This window comes from Monodon monoceros, unplaced genomic scaffold (assembly GCF_005190385.1).
Source record: "Monodon monoceros isolate NGI ecotype Baffin Bay Population unplaced genomic scaffold, NGI_Narwhal_1 Super_Scaffold_3, whole genome shotgun sequence".
In the NCBI taxonomy this organism is placed as follows: domain Eukaryota; kingdom Metazoa; phylum Chordata; class Mammalia; order Artiodactyla; family Monodontidae; genus Monodon; species Monodon monoceros.
Window position 1 is genome coordinate 95,982,278 of NW_021703780.1, and position 24,794 is coordinate 96,007,071.

At 53.9% G+C, this 24,794-nt stretch overlaps 1 protein-coding gene across 2 annotated transcripts in view; it reads right to left on the reverse strand.

Annotated features, from left to right (window-relative positions):
* ATP2B2 (ATPase plasma membrane Ca2+ transporting 2) overlaps positions 1–24,794 on the reverse strand; it is a 194,675-nt gene that overhangs the window by 106,276 nt on the left and 63,605 nt on the right. For both annotated transcript variants that reach the window (XM_029242567.1, XM_029242568.1), the window contains exon 2: positions 7,118–7,622. In XM_029242567.1, the coding sequence (XP_029098400.1) occupies positions 7,118–7,316 (199 nt within the window). In that variant the 5' untranslated portion in view covers positions 7,317–7,622. The remainder of the gene's footprint in view (positions 1–7,117; positions 7,623–24,794) is intronic.

The following is a 24,794-nucleotide window of genomic DNA, read 5'->3' on the forward strand; positions in this document are numbered from 1 at the left end:
GTGTATCACAGCTGTACCTGGAATCATAGCTGGAACTGGGATCACAGCTGGCAGACCTATCACAGCTAGACTGGAAAGAGTCTTCAGGGCAGGGGGATTTACAACCCAGCTCTGCAACACCCCCCTTTCCAGGGAATCTTTAGGGAGCTCTGGAGCAGAAGGGGGTCAGGAAGGGGCTCCACCATCCTGGACCCTGGACCAAGAGAGAATGTGCTGGAAGGCTGCCCCGTCCCGGCCTCCCACCTGTCCCATGTTCAGCCACATCACACAGATACCGCCTGAGGAGCATACGGAATCCAGAGGAACAACGTGGCCCAAGCCCGTGCATGGCAGGTGCACAACACACATTTGTTCAATGCGTGAATGTGTCAGCTTACATCTCCGCTCAGTATGACAGAAACAGGGGGAAAAACTGGGACAATCTTGAACACCTGTATCCACTGGTTCTGGCAGGTGGGTATTCTTATCATACCATTTACAGATGGGGAAACTGAGGCTCAGAGGGATGGAGTGACGTGCTCAAGGGCCCCGAGGGTAGAGCTGGAACTCAAGTCAGTGCTCACAGTCTGTTACAGCCAGTAGGTGGCTTTGGGAAGCAGGCTTTGTGGATGGTGGGTCCACCTAGTGAGAGGCCTACCTGAAATGCTCCCCCCCAGCCCACATCCTCCACACCCGCTCTGGGTGCCTGATGACGAAGCACTGACCAAGCCAAGCAGCATCGCTCAAGGAAGGTGCAGTCCCTCTAGCCCTGCTGGAACCCCCCAGGAGCCCCGTCAGTGGCAGGTGGGGCCCTTTCTCTAACTGTTCTGCATTCTCCCCAGGCCTGCAGAACCGTTTGTCCAGCACAGACTCCGCTGCCCCAGCCTGGGAAGATGGAGAGCACGTATCAATCGGCACGTGGGTTTATTTCATTGATGATTCGGAAAGATGTGCAGGTGGCATTCTGGAAAGCGTCTACACGTGATTCATCCGACTTTCGCAGAAAGCTGTGCTTCTAAGGGATTTATTTTTCCCAGTGGCGCTGGGGGTTGGGGAGGGAATATAAGCCTTGCAAATCAAATACGGCACTCATGTTTGGAAACCCATAGACTCACACGTGTTGCTTAAGCCCATTATCTGCCCTGATAAGCTGCCTCTTTCTTCTCCACTAATTTAAACCCAACCTGTCCCTTCAAGTCACCCAGAGTCCCCAGCTGACACTGAGACAGCACCTGCCATGCACTCAGCGCTTGACACGTGTTACTGTGATCCTCACAGCGACCCTGTGAAAGAGGCACGGTTATAATCTCATGGCACAGATGAGGAAACTGAGGCACAGAGAGGTTAGGTAACTGGCCCAGTGTTCCACAGCTGGATAAGAATGGAGCCAGGACTTGACCATGACACAGAGTTGGCCCCTTCACTGCTGGGACAGTAGTCGTAGACCCCCGTCCACCCGGACGGACCCAGCTTCTGCCTGCTTCCCTGGTGTAATTATTAACAGTGTCATTATGATCACTCCAGACTTGGTGCTCCTGAATCCTGCCTCCGCACTTCTCTCCTTTCTCCCCATCCTCAAGGGCATGCAGCATGCCTGCTCTTCCTCCATACCTCCCCCGCACACAGTAGGACCACACCCCTCTGAGGTGAGCATAAGACCTGGTCTGGCCTATCAGCCTATTCCATCCTCTGGCCACAGGGATTAGTTCAAGAGTGGCTCCAGGTGACCCAGTAGGGGGGGAACCCTGAGAAAGAGGTGCCTTTGGCTGCTAGGGGCCTCACGGGGTGAAGGCCTGCCCGAGAATGAAGCCAATACAGAGGATTGTGGAGGTGGAAGAGAGCAGGAGAGGGACGGACAAAGCCCTTCTCAGCACTGGCGGCCCTGGATCCAGCCATGCCTGAGGCCAGAACAATCCCTGGACGTCTCAGGTGCACAAGCCAGAAAATCCCCTTTTTGCATAAGCCAGTTTGAGATGGGTTTCTGTCAAATAGAATCCTAATAGATAGAAATGGTGATGATTGTTTGGTAGAAAACCTTCAAAGCACTTTCAACTCACTATCTCCAAACGGCAGAGAGCGAAGTAGCACAATTCCCATTTTACAGATGAGAAAGCTGAAGTTACCAGTCTAAATATCTTGCCTGAGGTCATGAACCTACTCAGTGACAGAGGCAAGGCTGGGAAGCCTCCCCAGGCTTCACGCCTGGCCCTCCTCCACCCCTGCATGTATTTGAGACGGTGGTTGGTTACCTCAGCCTCTTAAATACCTGGAGGGGCTTTGCTCCTCCAGGCCTCGCCCCTGACAGCGTTCTGGGCTGCTTCACATGAAGACGGCGGTGGGGAGGGGCTGGTGGGGGAAGGCGTCCTCCCTCATCTCTGGCCACGTATGAATTCCCTGCATGGACCCTGTGTCTGAGCGGCCCCCAGCTCCACCCTGCCTGGGACACTGCTACAGCTGTGTCTGCCTCACTTTCCCTGTTGACCTCTCAGGGCTCCAGAGATACCTGGGGAGACGGAGCACACGGAGAAACAGAGCGTCACAGTGACAAACAGGAGACCCCCTTTGCTGCCTTCGTGCCCCCCCCCCCCCCCCCCCCCGCCCCGTGCCTGCGCAGTGGTGGCTCTGCGCAATGTGGGCCCTGCCAGGTCTGAGGGGTGTCTTGTTCATCATCGTGTTCATGCCACATGGGGTACCATCTCCCACGATCTGCTCTCCTGTCCTCCCTCAGCCCCTCTCTCTCCCCGACTTGGGCACGCCATAGGATTCATACAAAATTAACTGGAGGTTCCATTTCACAACACTCCGATGTATCCGGTTCCCACCCTACCCTGCGGCTGCCCTGTCTTCTTTGTCCCCTTTCTCCCCCACCATGAAATATGCAATGCAGGGAGCGCCCAGCAGGGCCTCTTGAGCTGCCCCTGCTGACAGCTGGTGGTGCAGGGTCAGGAGTGAAGGACGAGAGCCATGCATGCCGAGTGAGTGGCTCAGGGCACTGCCACTCCGGGCTCCCGGGAACCGAAGCTAAGTGTTCTCTGGGTGACGCAGGGTGTCCTGTGTCCTGTCCCCACACTGCAGCCTTCCATACTACACAGAGAGGGACGCTAAGCACCCCACCTCTTCCTTCTCCCTCCCTTCCTTCATTCTGCTGATGCTTTCTGAGCCCCAGGCATTGCAGCAGGTGCTGGGATACAGTGGAGAATGACAATCAGCTCCTGCCTCAGGGCTCACAGGCCACCCCAGCACCCACTACCCATCTTTCCAGACAATGCGAAGTCGCCTCCTCTGGGAAGCCTCCTCTGATAGCACACTGACCCTTTGTTGGGCACCATCTTATTTAATTGCCTAATTTTTGTACAGGGATGGGGCCAGATCATGATTTTTTTTTAAAAAAAGAGATACTTGGGTATAATAATAACAATGATAATGAACATCATTTTGTAAGTGTCTAGGGACTGCCACACAGTGCTAAGCCCTTCATGTGGATGACCTGATTTATTTCTCACATCATCCTGTGAGGTAGGTAGTGTTATGCCCATTTTACAGATAAGACAACTGAGGCTCAGAGAGGATTCACTGAACTCTCCCAGGGTCCCTTGAAGAGTAAGCCAGTCAGGATTCAAACCTGGGTCGCAGGGGCTCTACTGTCCTAGGCTGGACGGGTATGAAAAGAAGGGAGCAGTGGAGGGCACGAAGGGAGGGGCATTACCAGGATGGAAGAGAACCGGCAGTGGGAGAGGAAAGCAACGGCACGCAATGGCCCAGTGAAATACCCAACACTGCCAGACCACGGGCGCTGAGTTCACGGCCTGTGCGGGCAGCAGGTGGTGCCCCGGGTGGGAGTTGATTTCTATGGCTTCAGATCCCCTCTATCACTTGCAGAGATCTTTTTGCCTAAAATTAGCTGGATGTGAACAGGAAGGCTAATTTATGCGGGGCCTGGAGCAGTTTCCGGGAGTGTGACTCAGAGGCTGCTCCCTGCTGACGTCAGCAGACTAGGGCAGGGGGTGTCGGGAATGGCCAACCTGGGACCCTGGGACAGGTTGGAGCTGGGACAGCTCCAGACCACAGGGCTTTGAAGTTGGGGGCTGGGGCTGGAGGCCAAGCATTTCTCTGAGTCAGAAGAGGGCTAAACAGGGCAGGACAAATGCTGAGCATGAGAGGGAAAATGAAAAGTGCCCTGGTGGCTCCACCCTCCTCAGACCCTTGGCAGACAGGAGGCACCTTCGCAGGACTGTTCCTAGGTACATGCGCGTGGCTGGGGGCTGAGGGCACACCTGGCTGTGGTGTCTGACACAGCTGTGTTCAAAGTCTGAGCTGATGTGAGCCATGGTGGTGGCCTTGAGCCCTCATGCTTCCCATCTGTGAAATGGGTAACACCACCTGCTGCCGGGAATGTGGGTGATAAGGATGCAGAACAGCCTAGTAAAACGTGTAGCATCAGCTCGGACACTGGCCAGTGTCCCAGAAGCGTCAGATTTCACCGTTTCCGGAGAACGTGACTGCTTCTGCCAGAGTAGTGATAATCATACTGGAAACAACAAAAGCTGATGTTGACTGAGGACTTCTATGCCGGGAACTTGGCCTGATCTCAACGTTCAAAACCCATGTTACTGATGGGGAAATGCAGGCGTTTAGTCTCTGGGGCTGAATTCTAATACACGGTGCTGTCCATGTGCCTGGTAGGCAGGGTACTAAGCTACTTCACTTTAGCCTCACCACAACCCCATGAGGTAGTCACTATTATTATCCCATTTTTCAGATGAGGAAACTAAGGCACAGAGAGGCTGAATAACTTGCCCAGAATCACACAGCTGTTAAGTGACACAGCTGGGATTTGAACCCAAGTTGTCCAAGTCCAAGCCCAAGAGTAGCATTATGCTCCTCTGTCCTTCCCCAAACCTCTTTCAGCTCCATCTGCACCCTGGGAAATCCTTCAGGGGATCAAGGCAGCAGGGGCTCTGGTTAATCCTACTGTGGGCTTTCCTCCTTCTCAGGGACGTTTCCCATGAGAGATCTCACTTGATGCTCATGAAATATTAGAAAACCAAGGCCCAGAGAGGTCAGACAAAAGCCTCAGAGGCACACAGCTGACAGGCAGCAGAGCAACAGTCAGAGCTGTCATTATCGTTTCCATTTTACAGATGAGAAAACAAAGTCTCCTTTATTTTCCTTTTCATGTAACTTCTTGCAGCACATCAGCAGGCTGGGGAATTCTAAGAAATGTGGCTCTGTGCCACATCACATGCTTTCCCTTCTCTTCCCTCCATAGCCAAGTTCAAACACCTCCTCCTCCAGGTAGCCTTCCCTAACCTCCACTGCCCACCCATCTCGTTTCTCCTCGATCCCTGGGGTCCTTGCTGCACTTGGTCTGGATTATCTGCTGTTCTGGCTGCTCAGCCATCTGAGAGCTTCTCTCTGTGGGCTGGGGACTCAGTGGCCACATCTCAGGGTTTTATGGGTCAGTTACCCACCCTCCTCTGTGCCAGGCACCAGGATGGGTGCTGGATGTTCAGAGAGGAGCAGGACAGGATTCCTGCCCTCAGGTGCACACCTGCTGTCCCCAGCTGGAGCGTGGCCATGAGCCACTCGATTTCCCAGGTCCCCGAGCCTGTCAGGTGGGAGGGGAGGGTGGATTTCTTAACCTGGGGTCCAGGGCCTGGCTTTGAGGGGCTCTGCGAACATGCTAGTAGCGTGGACCACACTGTTGCACACAGTTGACTCTTCTTCTGCGGGGAGGGGCCATAGCTTCCATCAGGTTCGCCACAGAGTCTGGGGTCCAGAGACACTTAATAATTCCTGACTCAAGAGAATCTCCTGGTCCCATTCAAAAGGCAAAGACCATTGGGACAACCCTGCCTCCTAGCAGGTCAGGTGTGCCAAACTGATGGTGGAGGTGAGCATGGGCCATTCTGCCACAGATTGATGTTTACATGAGGCCGGGGCCCAGGAGCCCCCCAGGCTGAGCCCACTCCCACCTCAGGGCCACACGTGGCTGTTCTCAAGCCCTGAGCTAGAATCACGCAGGGAAGAAATGACGCTTCCCCTCTTTCCACCCTCCCTGCCAAAACAAAACCAGACAATATCAAAAAAGCAAAAGGTGTTTCTAAACTTCTGCCCAGACTCAGCAAGGTGGGCAAAACATCAGAGACAGCAGCGAATCTGGGAAGAAGGACCAGTCTTAGCTTTTCCTCCTGACCCAAGAGAGGAGGGCCCCAGACGAAGAGGGACACTGACCCCTGGCGCCGCAGGGCACGGTGGGTGCTGGCACAGCAACGGACTGTCTGGCCCTGGCTGAGCAGCTAGGTCCACAGGCAGCCTCAGATTTCTTGTCTGTCAGTGGGGATGAGACTTCAAATGCTGCCTGCCTCCCAGGTTGTGGTCTATACCTGGTGGAGGGATTGTCATCCACTCTCTTTAGAATAATCATGGCTACCACACATTGAGCACCTACTGTATGCTGTACCTACTGAGCACCTACTGTGCGCTCAGGCTTCCACTAGGCACTGTGAGGTAGGTATCGGCCGTCTTCCAGAGGAAGAAAGTGAGGCTCAGTGCAGCTTCTTTGCACCAAGCTGCAGGACTGGGAGTGCCAGGGCAGAGTACCTCACACCTGTGCTTTTGGGGTTTATTTAGGGAACTTTTCTTCTTCCTCGTGAGGGGAAGGTAACTGCGGGGATGGAACCCAAACTCTGAGCTCTGGTGCCCAAGCTGGGCTGGTGCCCTTACTCTCCGCCTTGTGGCAGATGACATGGCTTTGGTCCCCTCCAGAAAGCTGAAACCTTCTCTGTCTGGAGATCGCAGGCCTGCTCACTTTGGCAGTTGTAAGAAAGCCCCATGCCCAGCTCCAGGGCAAGACACACATGGGCATCTGTCACCTTTCCCGGGACAGCCCATCTTCCTGCCTGCCCTGTCTTCCCAGCAGCTCCACGGCTGCCCCAGAGACCGAGGGATCCCCAGAGTCTGGATTTGGATGAGTCGGACATGACGCAGCCCAGCAGCAGGGGCTAGGGAGCTGGAATTGGCTCACTGGTTCCATGCTCAAGCCTAGATGAGGGGGGTTCGTGGGGCCTGGGTAAGGGAGCCCAGGGTCTGACTGACCCCCGAATTCAAACCCCGTGTTTGAGCCTTGTGCACCTACCTTCGACAGGTGAGGTTTTGAGGCGCCGGCAGATGGTGTCGGTGTCCCCGTAGGTCTCCTTGATCTTGACCACGGCCTCGGTGCCCCGCAGCTCCATGAGGGAGCGCAGCTCCTCCATCGTGCACCCAAACTCGCCCCCATGGCTCGACTCATTTCTTTGGTTTTTGGAGTAAAAGTCACTGTTGGTCATGTCACCCATGTCTGCTGCAGTCCCCGCTCGGGGTGGGTCCGAGGGTCAGTGCTGGACAGGAGGCTGCCAGGCGATGGCTCCGTGTGGCTGTCCTCAGCACAACCTCACTGGACGGCTGTGGCTCGTGGCAGCTGACTCCAGGGGGCAGCCGAGGTGGGCTGGCGACAGTGGCGGTGGGCTCTGAGGGGCGTCCCCGGGCGTGGGGCAAGGTCCAGGGGCCGGAGGGGCTCAGGGCTGTAGACCCAGGAGTCTCCATTCAGCGGGGCCCATGCTGCTCCCTGGAGCTGGCATCTACATGGTCAGGGGTGGTGGCTCCTGCAGGGGCAAGCAGAGAGTGGTGACAGGGGTCAGACACTGGAGGCCTCATGGGACAGGTACCCAGGAAGGCCCGGCTTGCAGGTGCTACACACAGGCACCCCCACCCCAAATAACACCCACCACACATACACACACCTGGACGTGGATGTTCGTACAATACCCCATCGTGCACCGGCACCCACTGCAAATCCAAACGTACTGACACCCACTAGGCCCTCCATGCTATACCACCCCCCAGCATAGCCTGATGTACCCTCATAACACATGCTAACCCCCTAATTGTCCACTATGGACACACGGACTTGGCGATACGAACCCCGGTGTACACACACCCTGTGACATGCCGCTTGGGGTGCAACACCCCACCTGCCTACTATTTTTAGGGCCCACCCACTGCCATACACACACACCAACACAGGGCCCCCTTCACACACACGGTGGCGGACACCCCCTCCCCACCATGCACACTGTCACACGTAGTCACATTTACAGGCGTCATCTTAACATCCCCACCTCCTCCCCTCAAAAATACCAGTGCTCACAACCCTGTGTACACACATGCCATGCCCACACAATCAGGGGCCTAACCCCCCTGCCCCCAGGTAACAGCTCCCAGACGCCCCAGCACGGATGCTTCCCCTGTCCACGCCTCCTATATCTGCCGAAACGCACTGCTCTCCCCGCTGAGTCTCACAGGCGTGGGGATGGGAGGAAGCAACCTGCCTGCACCCGCAGCCCGCAGCTACACTGATCGAGGGCCTCAGCCTCGCCAGAGGGTCCGTCTCGTGCATATTCACCAGGATGTCACTGTGGCCCTCAGAATGAACCGGGGTCAACAGAACCCTCACCTTGGGGCCCCAGAGTCCGGAACCACGGACCGCGGCTGCCACGTCCCTTAGGGAGCCCAGGAGGAGGAGGGAGCCCCGGCTACTCCCTGCCCGCCTGGCCACCCTTGCCGGAGTGTGGCATCTGTGGAGCTGCCAGGAGAGAACCCAATCCACCCAGATACCCAACACCGGTGGCCAAGGCCCCGGCAAGCGTTGGGTGACAAAGGGCCTCTGCTGAGCTCAGCTGGGTCTGGCACAGGGACTGGCCCCGCCCAGCAGCCGCGGAAAGCTGGCCGTCCTAGGCCCAGAACAGTGAGGGGGAAGAGGTGGGGGCAGGAAGGTGGGACTGAGCCCCACCCCAGCCCCAACTCCAACCTCGTGTCCCCCTCCCCTGCCCCATCTCTTTCCTTCACAATCCTTTCCTCTTGCACAGAGTTTTAGACCTGGAGGTAATTTAGGGTTAATCTCATTTTCCCAGTGAGGAACCTGAAGCTCAGAGAGGGAAAGGAACTTGTCCAGAGACACACAGAGCAAGAGCGGACGGAGCCCAGAGCTGGGCTGGGATCTCCTGACTGCCAGCCCGTTGCTCTTTCCCCTCCCACTAGGGGGCGCTCCCTCCCCTCTCTCTAAAGAACAACACAGGATCCTAAATCACAGCAATCCGGGTTCAAATCCGAGATCTCCTGAACCCCGGCTGTGGGATCCTGGGCAAGTCCTTTCACTTTTCCGAGGCTCAGTTTCTTCATCTGTAAAATAAGTCATTCTCCCCTGTGCCCCAGCTACCTCCCAGTTTACTGGGAACTAATTGTGAACCACCGTGTTCAAATCCAGTGAGCTTCCACCCGGGGTACAGAGTTTCCCAGCCTGGATCAGGGGGTGCTGGAGCCACAGGAGAAGCCTGTCATACCTCACAGGAGGGCACTTGCACTCAAGGATGCAATAGGAAGCCTTATTTTCACACTGGGGCCAACTGGTATCTTACCGAGTAGAACTTAAAATGGGCCTGATGCCTTAAGCAGAGACACGAGACACCAAAGAAAGTGCGTGCTTGGGATTCCCACCCGCAGTCCTGCAGGAATACTTGGGGTCCCTGGCCATCTGGGCATGCACCACCACCATAACCCGTGAGTTTTGACCCCAACGGTATATCCCCGAGAGGAGCAGGTGAGGCAGGGACCAAGCAGGCCTGTGTGTAGAGATGCCGTGGAGGTTAACTGGAGGGGCTCTAGAAGACACAGCCTCTGGGTTCAAGTTTTGCCACCTCTCAACAGACTGGGAGGCCAATTAACTTTAGTTTCATTATCTTAAACAAAGGGAGGGGGAGTAATAGTATCTACTTCATAGGTATTATGAGGCTTAAGTGAATTATTTCATGCAAAATACTAAGAATTGAGTCAAGCGCATGGTAAGCACTAATTATTGTGATTATTAGCAATCCATACAACCACTTTATGAGACAGGTAGTCTTGTTATTCCCTAGAACATATGAGGAAACTGAGGCCAAGAGAGGTGAAGTCACTTGCCCAAGGTCACAGAGTTAGCGAGTGGAAGAGCTGGGATTTGAACTCAGGCAGTCTGGATCCAGAGACACTGTTATTAATCAGGATGCTTTGCTGCCTTCCCTGGTGCATCTCCCTCATAGGGTTCTTACAATGCTTAAATGAAGTGCCATATGTGAATGAAAGTGCTTTGCAAAAACCACAAGGGACTCTGTAACGCCGAGGTGCTGTTTTCTATCTGTCTTCCTGCTACCTGTGGCGTGTCCTACAGGCACTGATAATTACATCTCTGACAGCACGAGCTATGAGACCCGTTAGCAGTAATTATATCTGTGATGACAACAGCAGAGATGAGTTAATGGGCTACTGGTGATTTTAATGACTATTGTGTTAAGATGAACAATGATCTTCAACCAACTATCCATCCATCTACCCATATGTCCATCCATCCATTCATCCAACCAACCACTCATTAATTGTGTTGTGTGCACCTACTTTGTGCTGACAAGGGGGAAGAGAGACAATTAGATGAGTGACCTCCATAATATGATGGGTTTGCCATGACAGGGAGTCCCAGGTGCTGTGCATGTCCAGAGCAGGAAGATGTGACCTGGCCCAGGGTATTAGAGAAGATTTTTCCTTTTAACATGAGTAGGGAGTTTTTTTCCCCTTCAGGAAAATGGGCTGTGTGACTTTGGAGAAGTCACCTAACCTTTCTGGGCCTCATCTGCCCAGTGAGGTTGACCCATCTGTCTTACAGGCTGCTGTAAGGACCCATTGAGGCCCTTATGTGTGGGTCTCTGTGTGGCTCCAGGCCTGGAGCAGATACTCTACAGTGCTGGCTTCTGCACCTCCCCCAACCTCCCTCCTACCTACGCACCCTGTTATTAGCAACTGCACCTCCCTCAAGGCTGAGATGAGGTTCATTTGTAGCCAGTTCTTAATACCACACTGACAGTCACCCCTGTCCTAATTGATGGGCACACTGGCTGCTATGGACTGAATGTGTCCCCCTGCCCCAAATTCATATGTTGAAGCCCTAATCCCCAGTGTGATGATATTTGGAGGTGGCGCCTTTGGGAGGTAATTAGGTCATGAGGGTAGAACCCCCACAAATGGGATTAGTCTTCTTATAAAAAAGAGACATGACAGAGATGATCTTTCTTGGTCGTGTGAGGACAGTGAGAAGGTGGCCATCTGTAATCCGGGAAGTGGGTTCTCACCAGGAACTGAATCTGCTGGTATCTTGATCTTGGACTTCCCAACCTCCAGCACTATGAAAAATAAATTTCTGTTGTTTAAGCCACACAGCCTATGGTATTCTGTTATACCAACCCGAGCTAAGACGTGTGCCTGGGCAGGGCAGATGTCTGGGCAGCCAGTCCTGGGCCCAGAGAGGTTGAGCAACACAACTAGGGGTCACACAGCCAACTGGGGTCACAGCCCACTGAAAAGCCCCTCCCTGTTTTCCAAGCTCCTGCTGTGTGACCTTGGCCAAGCCCCTTTCCTCCCTGGGCCTCAGTTTCCCATGTGGAAACTGAAGAGATTGGACTAGTGTTCTCTGGAGTCCCTTCAGGCTCTGATGCGCCAGCTCCTTCAGAATCCAGAATGAATGTTCTGACAATATTGGGTTTATGCATTTCGGTTTCATCTTATTAGCATTTAAATGACTCTGTATTGTTACATTTCAGTGACTCAAGAATAGGTTGGGGCACCTTAATAAAAAGTCTTTGCCAAGAGAGACTCTGGCAGAGGAACGAGCAATGGATTTTTTTTTTTTGGAGTTAATTTAACAAAGAAGAAATCTATCTTTCGAAGGAAGGTTTTAAAAGAAACACCCCAAAACCTAAACCATCAGCTTTTCAAATCCTAATTGAAGGATGGGACATCGCAAATGAATTACATGCTAAAAATAATTTCCAGATGCCGAATCCTCCTGTTTTCTGACCTGCGGAATTTAAATGCCAACTTAATACGTATTTATAAAGTCACCCTTCGCTTTGAATCGCCCCTGGCACCAGTGAGGCCCCGTCTGGACCCCTGATGACGAGGCCTGACGCTGCCACTTGGTAGTTTTGTGATGGGGGTGGGGGTGGGGGGCAAGGTCTTAGCCCCTCCCTGGGCCTCCATCCCCTCTTAACCGCACGCCTCCCTCCGCACAGGGCTTTGCGAGGCCTACCTGAGCTAGAGCTTAGAGCAGTTCCTGGCACAGCGTAAGACTTGTTCAACAGGGACTGTTCTTCTGATGGTAACTTAACTCGCTCCTTCCCTCTGCTCTCAGCTCACCCCCACAAGTCTGCTCTCAGACTGTCCCCCACGCTACTGTCCTGAACATGGGGCTCAGGCCAACCGCGCCATCCCCACAAGGCTCCCAGCACCGCTTGGAAGGCTGGGGAGGGTCCCAGTTTGTAGGCACAGCTTACAGGGCTAGCCTCTCCTCTGCTCTGGTCCTGACTAATCCCCACAGGCAGGACATTTTCTTTCCTCTCCTGGATGCAAATTCTGGCCTTTCTGTGGTCCCCACCCTGCCCCGCCCCAGCTGAGGGGACCCTCCTCGGTGCTGACCGGGGAAACGGGTGACCTCAGCCAGGCAGCTGGGGCAGAGGGACAACTGCTCTTCTTCCCTCAGCCTCACTGGGAGAGTCAAAGCATTGTAGCCATTGTCTTAGCCGCCCCTCTCTGGGGGAGGGAATGTTCCGTGTATGTGTGTGTCAGAGGGTACCTGTGGTGTGTCAGCAGATGTGTACTGACTCTGTGTGACCCTGGAGGACAAGAAGTGCTGTGCAGGTCTACCGGAGTACGTCAGAATGAGTGTGTACCTGTGAGTGTGAGTGAGCCAGAGATGTGTGTGCCCATGCCCGCCTCTGAGTGTGCAAGCCCCACGATCTGTGTGTGTGTATGCGTGTGTGTGCATCAAAGCTGACAATGACAGTCTCGGCTTTGAATTCTCACAGTCAAGGAGACAGAACGGGGAAAGAGGAAGGGAATTGAAAATGAATACCTCAGAGGCGAGTTTAGTGCTATTTTTAGAAAACTCCTATCCTGTTAACCAGAAAAGGAAAATCTAAAAAAAAAAAAAAAATTATATATATATATATATATATATATATATTCCACAGAAGCAGCCACGCACCAGCCTCAAAGGCACAGATGGCGGAAGCAGGGCCAGGGTGTGGGCTGCTAGGCACTCAGGGTGTCTCACATAGCTTCTCACTCTCCTGCCTGGCTCAAGGGAGGGTAGGTCCCCAGCCCTTAGCTGCCCAGCAGGGTCAACTCTCTCTACTTCCCCTGTTCTCCAAAGGAGTTTCCAGTGTTACATGGTAGGAAAACCCCCACATTTCTGGTCCTCTAGGTGTCTTACATACCCACTCATGCACTCACCCATCCATCCATCCATCCATCCATCCACTTGTCCATCCACCTGTCCATCCATCCATCCATCCATCCATCTATCTATCCATCCATCCACCTCTCCAATAAAAAGCTGCGTCTCAGGCCCTGCCCCAAGCACTGGGACTCTGAAGAGAGCAAGGGAGGTGCACAGACCCTCCTTCTAGCTGTTGAAGTTATGCTCACTTTGCCACACAGAGTCCCCCGAAACCCCATGGTCAGGCTCTGCAGACCAAGTTGAATGATTCCTGCACAACTTTTGCTTCAGATTTTGGGAGGATGTAATCCAAATGGCACTTGCCTGGGAACCAGATCTGCTGAGTCCCAATCTTGGCTTGACCACTACTATTAATAGAGATTGCTTAGCACAGGCTTCCATGGGCTGTGTAGTATCACTCTCCCTGTTTTACAGGCAAGAAAGCTGGGGCTCAGAGGGTTACAGATGACCAATGCCGTACAGGTGGGACCTGGCATAGTTTAAATATGCCTGCTTGAGTCCAAAGCCTCTGTGTTTCCTCTGTGTCCCAATGCCTTTCACCAACTCATGGTATGGCCTCGGACCAATGCCTTCTTCCCTGTGCCTCAGTTTCCTGTCCTATAAAGTGAGAGGGGGATTGGACAGATACTCAGTCTTAAGGGGCCATTTTAGCGCCATCCTCAAGGATTCTCCCATCACCGGATACTTGCTTCTAAGGGCACACACACTTCCCCAAGCCTCCTTGCTGTCCTGCCATCCCCAGAAGAGCACCATTCTAGTTGCAAGCCAACTCCTGCTTGACTGGAGGCCTAAGGAAGGAGAAATGCCCTAGAACCTGGGAGTCACAGGCTGATGAGAATTCACCTGGTGCCTCTGACATCCACTGCCCGCCCCCCTCAGCCTCTGCATGGCAGTGCCTGCCTTCCACGATTTGTACCCTTTATGTGCTCCTTGTTTAGAAATCTTCCCTTTAAAAAGGAGAGTTTTCCGATGAAGCAAAAACAGTAAAGTCATCAGCATATCAAGGCAAGAAAGCTTAGCTGAGGCAGAAAAGTGTTGGGGGAGACTTCACTTTGGCCTGCAAGAGAGGGGACATGCAGTGAGAAGGCTGGGGACGGTGACTCTGCCTAAGATGGACCAGCTGTCCTGGACAGTGTCCTCTGGTTTCAGTCAAATGTCTCAGCCACCTCCCCAGCCTCATTTCTTGCCCTGCCCAACTTTCCCTACAGATGCAATGACTTCCCTGGCTGCCCCCAGCCTCCAGATCCTAACTGGCTATAGTGACACTGTCCCCTCCTGTCTTCATCTGCCTCCTTCTCTCCTGCCTCCAGCTTTGTCTCCGTGGATTACAAGCAGAGGCCTGAAGAAAGGACAAAAAATGATAACAGCAACGCTTGGATCATACCTGCTATGTGCCAAGTACCATTCTATGCGCTCCACATTTGTTATCTCATTTAATCCTTCACAACAACCCTAGGCCACAGGTATTGCCACGCTCTCGTTTTCCAGAGGAGAAACAGAAAAAGAGAGTGCAGTGATTGGCATAGGTCTTTGGTTGGAGGGGTTAGGGCGGCAGAGGCAGGTCTCACACACACACACACAGATACTCTTAAGGGCTCACTCCCATCCCTCTTTCCACCAGACCAGGCTCCTACCCTTTTTTCTTGTTTCTATAATGAAGCACAGGGTTCTGCCATGTCAGTGCTCTGACCATAAACAACAGCAGGTCGCTGGCTCCTTGGGGAGTCTTCAGGCTTCACCTCTGACCGTGGAGGGTTGGGGCCCTGGGAGCCGTCTCTGGGGATGAAGTGTTGATGGATGGATGGAGGTGGGTGCTGGGAGGGATTGGGTAGCTAAGGTCAGGGAATCTGATAACCACAGGCCCCCCTCTCTCCACTGCAGGCTGACTAGCAGAGGCCGGGAGTGAGCGCTGCCCACGTGCTTGTGGTGCTGACTGACAGCCCCCCTGGGGAGGACAAAGAAACACGCAGTGGGGAACGGTCTCCACTGGGAGCTGTCCCCAAGGCCACAGTGCTGATTCGGGATCTGAGTTGGTTTTAGGGACCACGTGCCAAGGAGCTGTCCATGTTCTGTGGTGCTGACATAGGGCAAAGGGTTAGAGTGCCCTTAGAGCTACCCAGGATAGCAGTGCTGACCAACGGAGCACAGGGTTGGGAAGCCTGAGGAACTGGGTGTGGGTGCAGTAGGGAGGGCACAGGGCATTTTCCTTGAGTTATGTGAGCAGGCATGGGTAGCTGACCCTAGGTATTTGTGCTGTCGCTCAAAGCCAGGTTGTCAGGCAATGAGGTGTCCTAGTGAGCAGGCCTGAGCCCAGAAAATGACACCAGGCAAAAGGTCACTTGGGGCCACTTACATGCATACACAGAAGACTCACCTTGGCCCATCAGTGCCACCTGTCACCAATGCCAGAAATCCCACCACTAATGATCCATTCTTTTGTGTTGTGCTTGGTCCCTTCCCTCTGGTTCCTGCTGGGACCATAGTTAAGTGGTGGCATCTCATTCTGTCTGAATTTATTAAATTCTTTCCTCCATGGAATGGGGAAGGAAAATTCACCCAAAGAGATGCCAAGGGATGAGTTTAAGTTGGGAGATTACTTTTGAATAGCTGGGTAAGTTCTTTGGGGTCCAAATCAGAGAAGCTGGAAGCTAAGGCTTGGGGAAAGTCATTCTATGTGGCCTGAGAATACAGAGGCCAGGAAATAGAACTATATAGAAAAGGAGAAAAGGCAGAAAAGCAGGACTCCTAGATTCCAAGGAGAAGGGGAGTCAGACTGGTGCAGGCACTGGCAGGGGTTGGTGTTTGTATGTGTTCGGGGGTGTTTTTCAGATTCTACTTCTCACTACTGCAGTGAGTCTTCCAGGCTCAAGCGGAACTATCCCTGGTTTGGTGACTGTGCACTCACTGCCTTTCCTGCCCCAGCCCAGGTTCTCTCCCTCAGAGCCTCCTTGGTGGAAAGTTAGTGATGTCTGTCGGGACACTGACTTGGCTTCAGACCTGAAGGTGGTGAATCAGAAGGTCTGGAAGCCAGAGGAGGAGCCCAGAGCAGGAACTGCCTCCCATGGCCAAGGTTTCCTCTCCTTCCTCTCTTGATAAAAGCTTCTCTGAGTGGAGCTCGGGGACCCCAGAGCAGGGTCACTCAAAGTGTGGTTCCCCAAGGGCCACCTGTGTTGGCATCACTTGGGTGCTGGTTGAAACACAGATTCCCATGCCCAAGCCTGCAGAGATGGGTCAATCTCTGGTGGTGTGGCTGGGAGTGTTAAACAAATAGAACCACTGCCCTAGAGCTTTGGGGGTCCCATTCCAGCCCCTCTTTCGGCCTTCTTCCTCTTGTAGCCAACATTCCCCTGGTTCTGCATTCTAGAATCCTGTCCTGCTCTTGTAGTCCAGCCTACGGCTCAAAATCATTTCCAGCTCCCTGTCCCTGCTTTTCCAAATGCCACTTCCGGCTAGGCCAGGCCCTAGGTGTCTTCTGGGAATGACTCCCACCAGCCGCTCCAGGGCCCTTCTGTCTTTACACCCTTGCCCACACCTGATGACCCCCATCCCTTCTTCCCACTCCCCTATGGCTTCCCTGTTTTGGGTGAACTGCAGTCTTTTCCCACAGTCCTGCCCTTGACCCTCTTAAGGCCTCACCTCTCCCTGGCAATGTCACCCACCTGACATCAACCTGCATCTGAACATGACTGATTCCCAAACTGCCCTTTCCATCCTGCCCTTTCTCCTAAGCTCCAGAACCAAACTTTCCAGGACTCTCAAATGTCCCCTCTGAAGGTTCTCCAGGCTCTCAGACTCTTCCACATGTCCTCATCCTTCTGTGACCTCTGTACCAATTACGGCATGTAAAGCGTCCTCTCAGATTCCCAGAATGGGAATATCAGGGTAGCCCTCGACTCCGTTCCCTCCTTACACTCAGTCAGGTACCCAGACCCAGGGACCACTGGGGTAAGAACTCAAGCTTCATTGTCTTCCTCGCCGCCCTGGGCCCCTGACCTAGTTCAGGTTCCTTATCCACAACCTTTCAACCGGTTCCTCACAACCCACCCCCTCCACCTTCACTGTCCCCAGAGTGATGCTGACAGGGACTCTCATTTGCTGAGTGGCTTCCATGTGTCAGGAGCTCTCTTAGGCTCTGAAAACATCTTATTCCACAATAACCCCATGAGGTCGGCATTCTTATGCCTATTTTACAGATGAGGAAACTGAGACTCAAAGAGGTGAAATAACATCATGCCAAGGCCGCAAAGCTCACAAGTGGCAGAGCCAGGAGTGGAGCTGGGACCTGTCCGGCTCTAAAAACCTCTTGGATTTGAACATGCCACCCTCTGGATTAAAAACCACCACTGGCTCCTTGGTGCCTATTAAACAAAAACATATTCACAACCACTGCATCCAGGATCCTGCCTGATTGGCTCAGAGCCAACTTCTCTGGGCTCTGGTGTAAGTCAGCTCCTTGTATTTGCTGAACAACTAACACATGTTCCGGCCTCCGACCCTCTGTATATACTGTTCCCTCCATCCGCGATGGTCTACACCCACTTTGCCACTAATCCAAACCTTCCTCTCTAAGGTCCAGCCCCAGTGCCAATCTGTGAAGTTCTCTCTAATTCCTCTGCTACACATTTCAACCCCCTTCCCACTGCCAGCTTATACTTTGCACCCTCCACCCTCGGTCTTGGGGTGGGTTCTACCAGCTTGCCTCCCCGACTAGACTGTGAACTCTCTGAGAACAGGGCCTCTCCAGCCCCCAGCACAGGACCAGCCTCCACCAATGCTGGTTCCATCACTGAGAAAGCAATCTGACTACAGAAGGACACTGGGGACAACAGATCTGGGGATGCAGCCTGCATTTGGAAAGTGAAAACTGGTCAGCCGAGTGGCTGGATGAGCGGGTGTTGAATGCACCCAGGCAGCGTGCATTACAGAAAGCAAGTTGGCAAATCTGCACCTGAACCTTGGGAAGCAGCTGCTCCAGCATCCCATTTCACAGATGAGCAAGTGGAGGCTTTGCCAGGTTAAGGAAGTTGCCCAGGGTCACATCACGGTTGGATTCGAACCCAGGCAATCTGCCATCAGAAACCCTGCCTAAGTCCCTCCCAGGATGACTCAGAAGCCAGAAGATGGTGGTGGCTAAGACAGTGTGACACACAGAAGCATCTGGGGTCTAGTGGGGAGATGTCCTGGCCCTCCTGGACCACACTGATCAGACCCGTGTCTTCTGCCACACCCAGTGTTACATCCCACAGAGGATCCTTGTGGTCTGGTCATCGTACTGTTCTCCCCCCAACTCTTCTCTGTTCTCTACCCAAAGCTGGAGAACAGGGATAAGGTCAGGTCAGAATCTGTCAGGAGGCAGGTCCAGGCTCAGGCCCAGGGACTAGGCGGGGCGCTGGGAGCACAGGACGCCCTGCGATGGCCGTCCCTGGCCCCGGAGCCTCCCCTCTGGCAGTCCCAGACCCCCGACCCCAGAATCCCACGCCTCATGGGCCTGCAGAATCTCTTTGGCCCCCTCACCCAGCAGGCCAGCTCTGCAGCTCTTCCCCTGACTTGGCATGGCTGTCCCGGCCACTGCGGAGACAAACAGAATCCGCCCGGCACCTTGAACAGATGGCGCCACTTCTAAAAATAACGCCGCACCACGCTCCCCGGCGCAGCCAGTCCCGGCGACAGAAGGGGGTGCGGGTGGGCGCTGCTAGCTGTGCTCACCAGCCATCTGCACAGGGACAGATGCGAACGCAGCCTCCCTGGGGGTGTGGGCCCAGGGGACCCCAGCCTCACTGAAGCTGTGCAGAGCCGTGGGCCTTACCTTCCCTGAAGCGAACGTAAGGCGGCGACGACGGGTGTGTGTAGCCTGGCTCCCCTCTCTCCCCATCATCGTGGAGCCCCGGCAGCCCCTCCTCCACACGTTGCGTGGCTGGGATTCCCACCTGGAACACCCGTTCTTTTTCGCCTGCTGCTTCTACCCCATATCGGGGCCCCTATACCCACAATCCCTAGTGCCATCTTCTCTTGGGAATTTCCTCCCACTCCCAGAAGCTTCTTCTTCCCTCTGTGAATTCTTAAACCACTTTTCAGTGGACTTGCAACCTAGTAGGGTCAGAATCCCTTTCTTTGAGCTTAGAGTCAGAGAGATCTGGGTAAGAACCCTCAATCTGCCATCACTGAGGGATCGTGGGTAAATCAAGGCACTTCTCTGGTCTCAGTTGCCGCGTCTCTAAAATGGAGACGGTCCCTTCCTTGCAGGGTGGCTGGGAAGATAATGTGAGTTGATGCAGGGCACAGGGTTCAGCCCAGAGCCTGGCTAGTGAGAGACACACAATCAACTGGAATGATAGTGATTTCTAGACGGGGAAATGGAGGCCCTGAGTGGAAGGCACTGGCCCAAGTCCTCAGAGCAGGTGCTGGCAGAGCCAGGTTCAGGCCCAAGGCCTCTGCCAGAGCTTTTACCCTCCTAAGACATTCTCCTCTGTTTCTGGGATATTCCAGGGATATGTCTCACCTTCATCCTTGTGCAGGATTTTCCCTGAGTGCCAGTTCATCTCCGATCCTGGGAGCTGGCCAGGAGGCCTAAGGGATGCCCTGAAGATACCCCCTCCCCATTTCTCACTAAGAACCAGCCCTGAGCCCCAGCCTGACCCCTCCGGCTTCTCAAGGAAGTTCAAGTCCTGCCAGAAAGTTTAAGAGCTCAAAAGCCAAAGTGCTTCCAAGGCCCCAGGAGACCCCAAACCTTGGACCCTGGAGGTATCCACATCAGCAGACCTCCCACAATGGCCCCCAAAGGTGCCACTTCCTCTGATTTCCCTTCCTCTCCCCGTGGGGCACGGCCCAGACCCCCTCCCCCACCCCATCACCGTTATTCTGCTTTTCAAAAGTCCTGCTCCAGCCATGTCTGCCCTTCCTTTCTCTCCTGGAGTTCCCCATGGCCCTGGGGTGTCTCCCAGAAAAGAAAGCGTACAGGGATCCATGGTGGGGGGAGCCTGATGTCCCCTAGATTTCAAACCTCATGTCACGCTGCTTCTGAGGCCTGCTCTCTGCTGGGTGTAATACAGGGGAGTTTAGATTTTGGGTTTCAGATGCAGTCAGAACAAATCGTGCACAATTCCATGTCCTGGGAGCTTTCTCCAGCCTACCTCACTCACTCCCTACCTCTCTAGATATCTCAGTCCCTGACACCTCCTGCTAAATCAGGGCTTTTGCTACCCCAGACTCCTTGTTACAACTGACTGACAAAGCCAGAGCCGTCACCTCTCTTTCCCTCTCCAGGGTCAGGCCTGGCATGAAATGGGTGCCAGGTTCCGGGGGCTCTGGTGTGTGCATCTTTAGCGGCGGCCACAGGTGCCAACGATGCCAGGCCTGCCCGGAGCTGGCCCTTGTGCGCCACGTCCTGAGCTGCGGGGGTGCTCCAGGAAGCCCCGCCCCAGGGCAGAGAACACCGGAGGGGTGTCACTGCTTGCAAGACTTGAGGGAAAGCCCGAAGAGGCCCTGATTCCACAAGCTTCCTTGAATCCACAGACCAGAAGGGACCTCAGAGGTGAAAATCCCTGGGATGCCCAAGCCCCTTCATAGCACCTGTGTAGAGTCCTGCTTGGGCTTGCATGCTTCCCTTGACAGGGGGTTCATGCCCTCCTTCCATGATAATCTATGTCCGCGCTGGGAATTACCGAGTTCTTTGGGTTGAGCTGAAATTTTCTTCTTGCTAACTTTTTATTGTTTTACAGTTAATGGGCGTTTTCCAGCTCACACAGAACAACCCTGCTCCCTCTTCTCCACTTGAAGTTCATGACCGTGGACGCATACATATGTGTGTGCCAGGGCAGAACGTGTGCCAGGGAGCACACGTGTGGTTGCACGAGGGCACGCATAAGCCTGCTTGAACATGTGTGAGCTGGGGGCGGGGGCAGCGGGGGCTGTGCTGAGATTTGCAGAAATGTATATATTTTGGAAATAAGACTCTAGATGGTGCCTGTAGGGGGATGTTAGGGAGCCATGGGTCATGGCAAAGACTCTTACTACCACCTCGAGACAACCTTAGTCTCACAGTTTGGGAGATGGGTGGGTGGCGAGAGGGGGCACCCACAAAGGCTCCAGAACAGAACAGAAGGCCAACCTGTAGAAGCTGCCTTGTCACTGTCTCTGTGGCTGTCTGCAAGGTGGCCCTGAACCTCTGAACGCCACACCATGCCATCAGATGACTTTATCTCTCAGGGAACTCTGCCATTAGGGCTCGACCTGAACGAAATGACAGCGACGACAGAATATCATTTTATACGAGTCATGAAATGCTTTTCAGCTTGAAGTTCACAAAGAACCCACTGATTATTTACATTTCAGAAGTAAGGAACTAAGGCGAGAAAGATGCAGGGGCCTCTGGTGGGCCCCACAGAGAGTGATGTCTCCGGGGGGCAACCTGGGGCATCAGAATTCTGCACAGAACATACAACTCCGGGGCTGGTCACCCCCAGCCATGGGTGGATGGGCTTTGGGTGGGCTTGGCCAGGAGGTCTGCCATCAACTGTCCCTGGGCCACCATCTTCCCTCTTTGGCTTGAGTTTCTCCATCTGTAAAATGAGGAGCTTGGACTAGAGAGCTTATAAGAGACCCTCACATACTGGCTTGTGGTAAGTCTTGGACACTGGATTGGGCACAGGGGAGGGGGCTTCTATGGCTCTCGGAATCCACCCCCCAGTGGCCATGTGTTTGCCCTTGGATCAGCCAGAGCTATCTTCTGGATACTGGGACATCTATGGGGGGAAAATTTCCTGTTTTAAAAAATAAAAAAAATCAGCTCAGAGCTTCCTTGTGAACATGCCTTAGCACAAGCTCTTCCCTTCCATTTGCTTCTCTGCCTGGTAGACTCCTATTCACCCTGCAGGGCCCAGTTCAGAGGGCCCCTTCTCAGTGAACACTATACCGACCCCACTCTCCAGGCAGAGACAACTGATCCCTCCACTGGGCTTGACCGTTGACACCATCGAGGTCAGGGGACTGTGTCCATCTTTCTCCAGATCCCCAGTGCACCTGACAGACAGAGTCAGTGTCTAACAGAAGCTTGCTGAGTGACCACAGGAACCCACAGCTTGACCTCAGAAACTGAGAGAGAACAAGATTGCCTGGGTCCTGGGCTCACCCACTTCTCCAACAGCTGCTTGCTTTTGAGGCAGAGAGCACGCACTGAGCGCCTACTGTGTACCCAGCACTGGCCTCCAGGAAGGATGGATGCTGTGGCCTAACTAGAGGAAATGAGATCACCTCCCTGGCAGGGAGATGGTCACAGTAATCATGGCAGCAGAGCAGCAGTAACAGTAATAAAAATAATCATAAGAGCAACTAAGTGTTATGACTGCCAAATGCCGTTTAGCTTTTTCTAGGCACGATCTCGCTCACATGCATAACAGCCCCTGAGGTCGACACCCTAATTTCCTTCATGTTACAGATGATGAAACTGAGGTTCAGATGGTGGGGTGACTGCCTAAGGTCACATCAGGGTCTGCACCGTGGTCTGACTCCCAAGGCTGTACTCCTGACCTTGGCACTTGACAGATCCCCAGATCTGAGTTCCTGGTGTCCAGGTGGGCTGGGGGCTGCGAGGAGGCCCCCAGGCTTTCGCCAACTTCAGCATCCATAGGAAACCCCCCAGTGGGATTCTTGTCTGCAACACTGCTGACAGGTGCGAGGCGGGGGCTTTGGCTGACCTGGCAGGCTGGGTATGAGGGGCGGGAAGCAGATGGCAGCCCCTTCCTGTGTTTGGAAGAAGTCAAGGGTGAAATCCTGGAGCCGTCAGCCTGGCCGCATCACCTGCTGTTAGAAACGGCCCCTGGGCCAGAGGGCTGGCGGCCATCCAACGTGGCTCTGCTGACGAATGGTAGGCCTGGGGAGGTGCCAGCCCAGCCCTTTTCCGTGGAGAGCATCGCTATCTTCTTATAATTAAGGACTGTTACTGGAAGGGGTTCTTCACAGTACTACCTCCTTTGTCTTGCCTGTGACTCTGGGGCAGAGGGGGCAGGGTGCCCATTTTAAAGATGAGGAGACTGAGGCTCAAAGAAGACAAGCAAGTTCCTTGATGCAGGTCCCTCACAGTGCTGGGACTGTGAGGCAAGGGAGGCGCCCAGGGTGCAAAATGCAAGGCAGTGCTCATTCCCAGGTTCCTGCCCATCCCTCCCCTAGCTGTCTGTCCTGCAGTTCAAGTCCACCTGAATTAGCCATGCACCTACTTGCCCCACCCCCACCCCAAACACAGGGAAGAGAGTGAAAATCTACAAAGTGACTTTAAACCCATTTTGGTAATTGTGAAGATGACGCAGCCGTAATAGATTCTAAGAAGTACCCAGAACTGTAAAAGATGTTTAAAGTCGATGTCCTAGCAATCAGTGCCCTGAGCAGCAATAGATTTTGGGGCAAAGAGTTCATTTCTCACTTCCGCTCACTTGGCAAACTTTTGCTGTGGGCCCACTACATGCCTGGACTTGTGGGATGCGATGTGGACAGAAAGGAATCGGACACAGCCCTGTTCCCTCCCTGTGCAGCACGGGTTCTGCACACTGTAACAATTTCATGCAAATAATCATGATAAACTAACATTTATGCAGCATTTTCTATGTGCCAAGATCTGTGCTAAGCATTTTACAGTCGTCATCTCATTCGATCCACATCACAACTCTGAGGCAGGTATTCTTAGTATCCCATTTTGCAGAAAAGAAAAATGAGGCAAAGAGAGGTGAAGTAACTTGCCCACGGTCAGGGAGAATACAGTAGAGCTGGGATGGATGCTCAGTACAATGTTTGGTGGGTGAATGAATGAAAACGTAGGGCAGGTCGTGCAGGGGTGATGTGATTGGTTAAATGTGGCCATGCAAAGTGCCCTCAAAGCTCCAGGAAGCGGCATCAGGCCTCCTGAGGGCAGCGCTAGGAGTGGGTCAGGGAATTATCTGTGCTTTTGGGCAAACTTCGGCTGCAGGCTTCCAAGAAGAGGGTGACAGTGACAGCCACCGTATCAGTTAGCAACGCGAGGAAGCTCCGATTTCTCCCTCTGCGAGCCTGACCACGTGCCCCATCTATAAAAATATCCCAGGCTGATGGCCCCTTTTACCCCGAGAAAGTGGGCTCTGAGACAGGTCGGCCCTGGGCAGGTATGAGAGGAAGAGGAGGCCTCTCCTGGGCTGCCCCGGTCAAGGGTCCCAGCCCTGAGCCCTCCTGCTTCCCGGCCACATAGTGACCATAGTGACGGGGCTCCGGCCTGCAGGGAGGGGGCTGCAGCTGGACACCCTGACACCCAAGCCTCCCCAGCTCGCGCCTCAGTTGCCAGGCAACCAGGCAGCTCGGGTTTCGGGGGCTGAGGACAGGGCTCGGGTGAGGGCATCAGTTAATAATAATAGATACAGCCCAGCCCGGTGGGGCTGCTTGAGATACACAAATCTCAGACCTGGGCAGGGCCTGGGTGGTCCTGTGGTCATTTTGC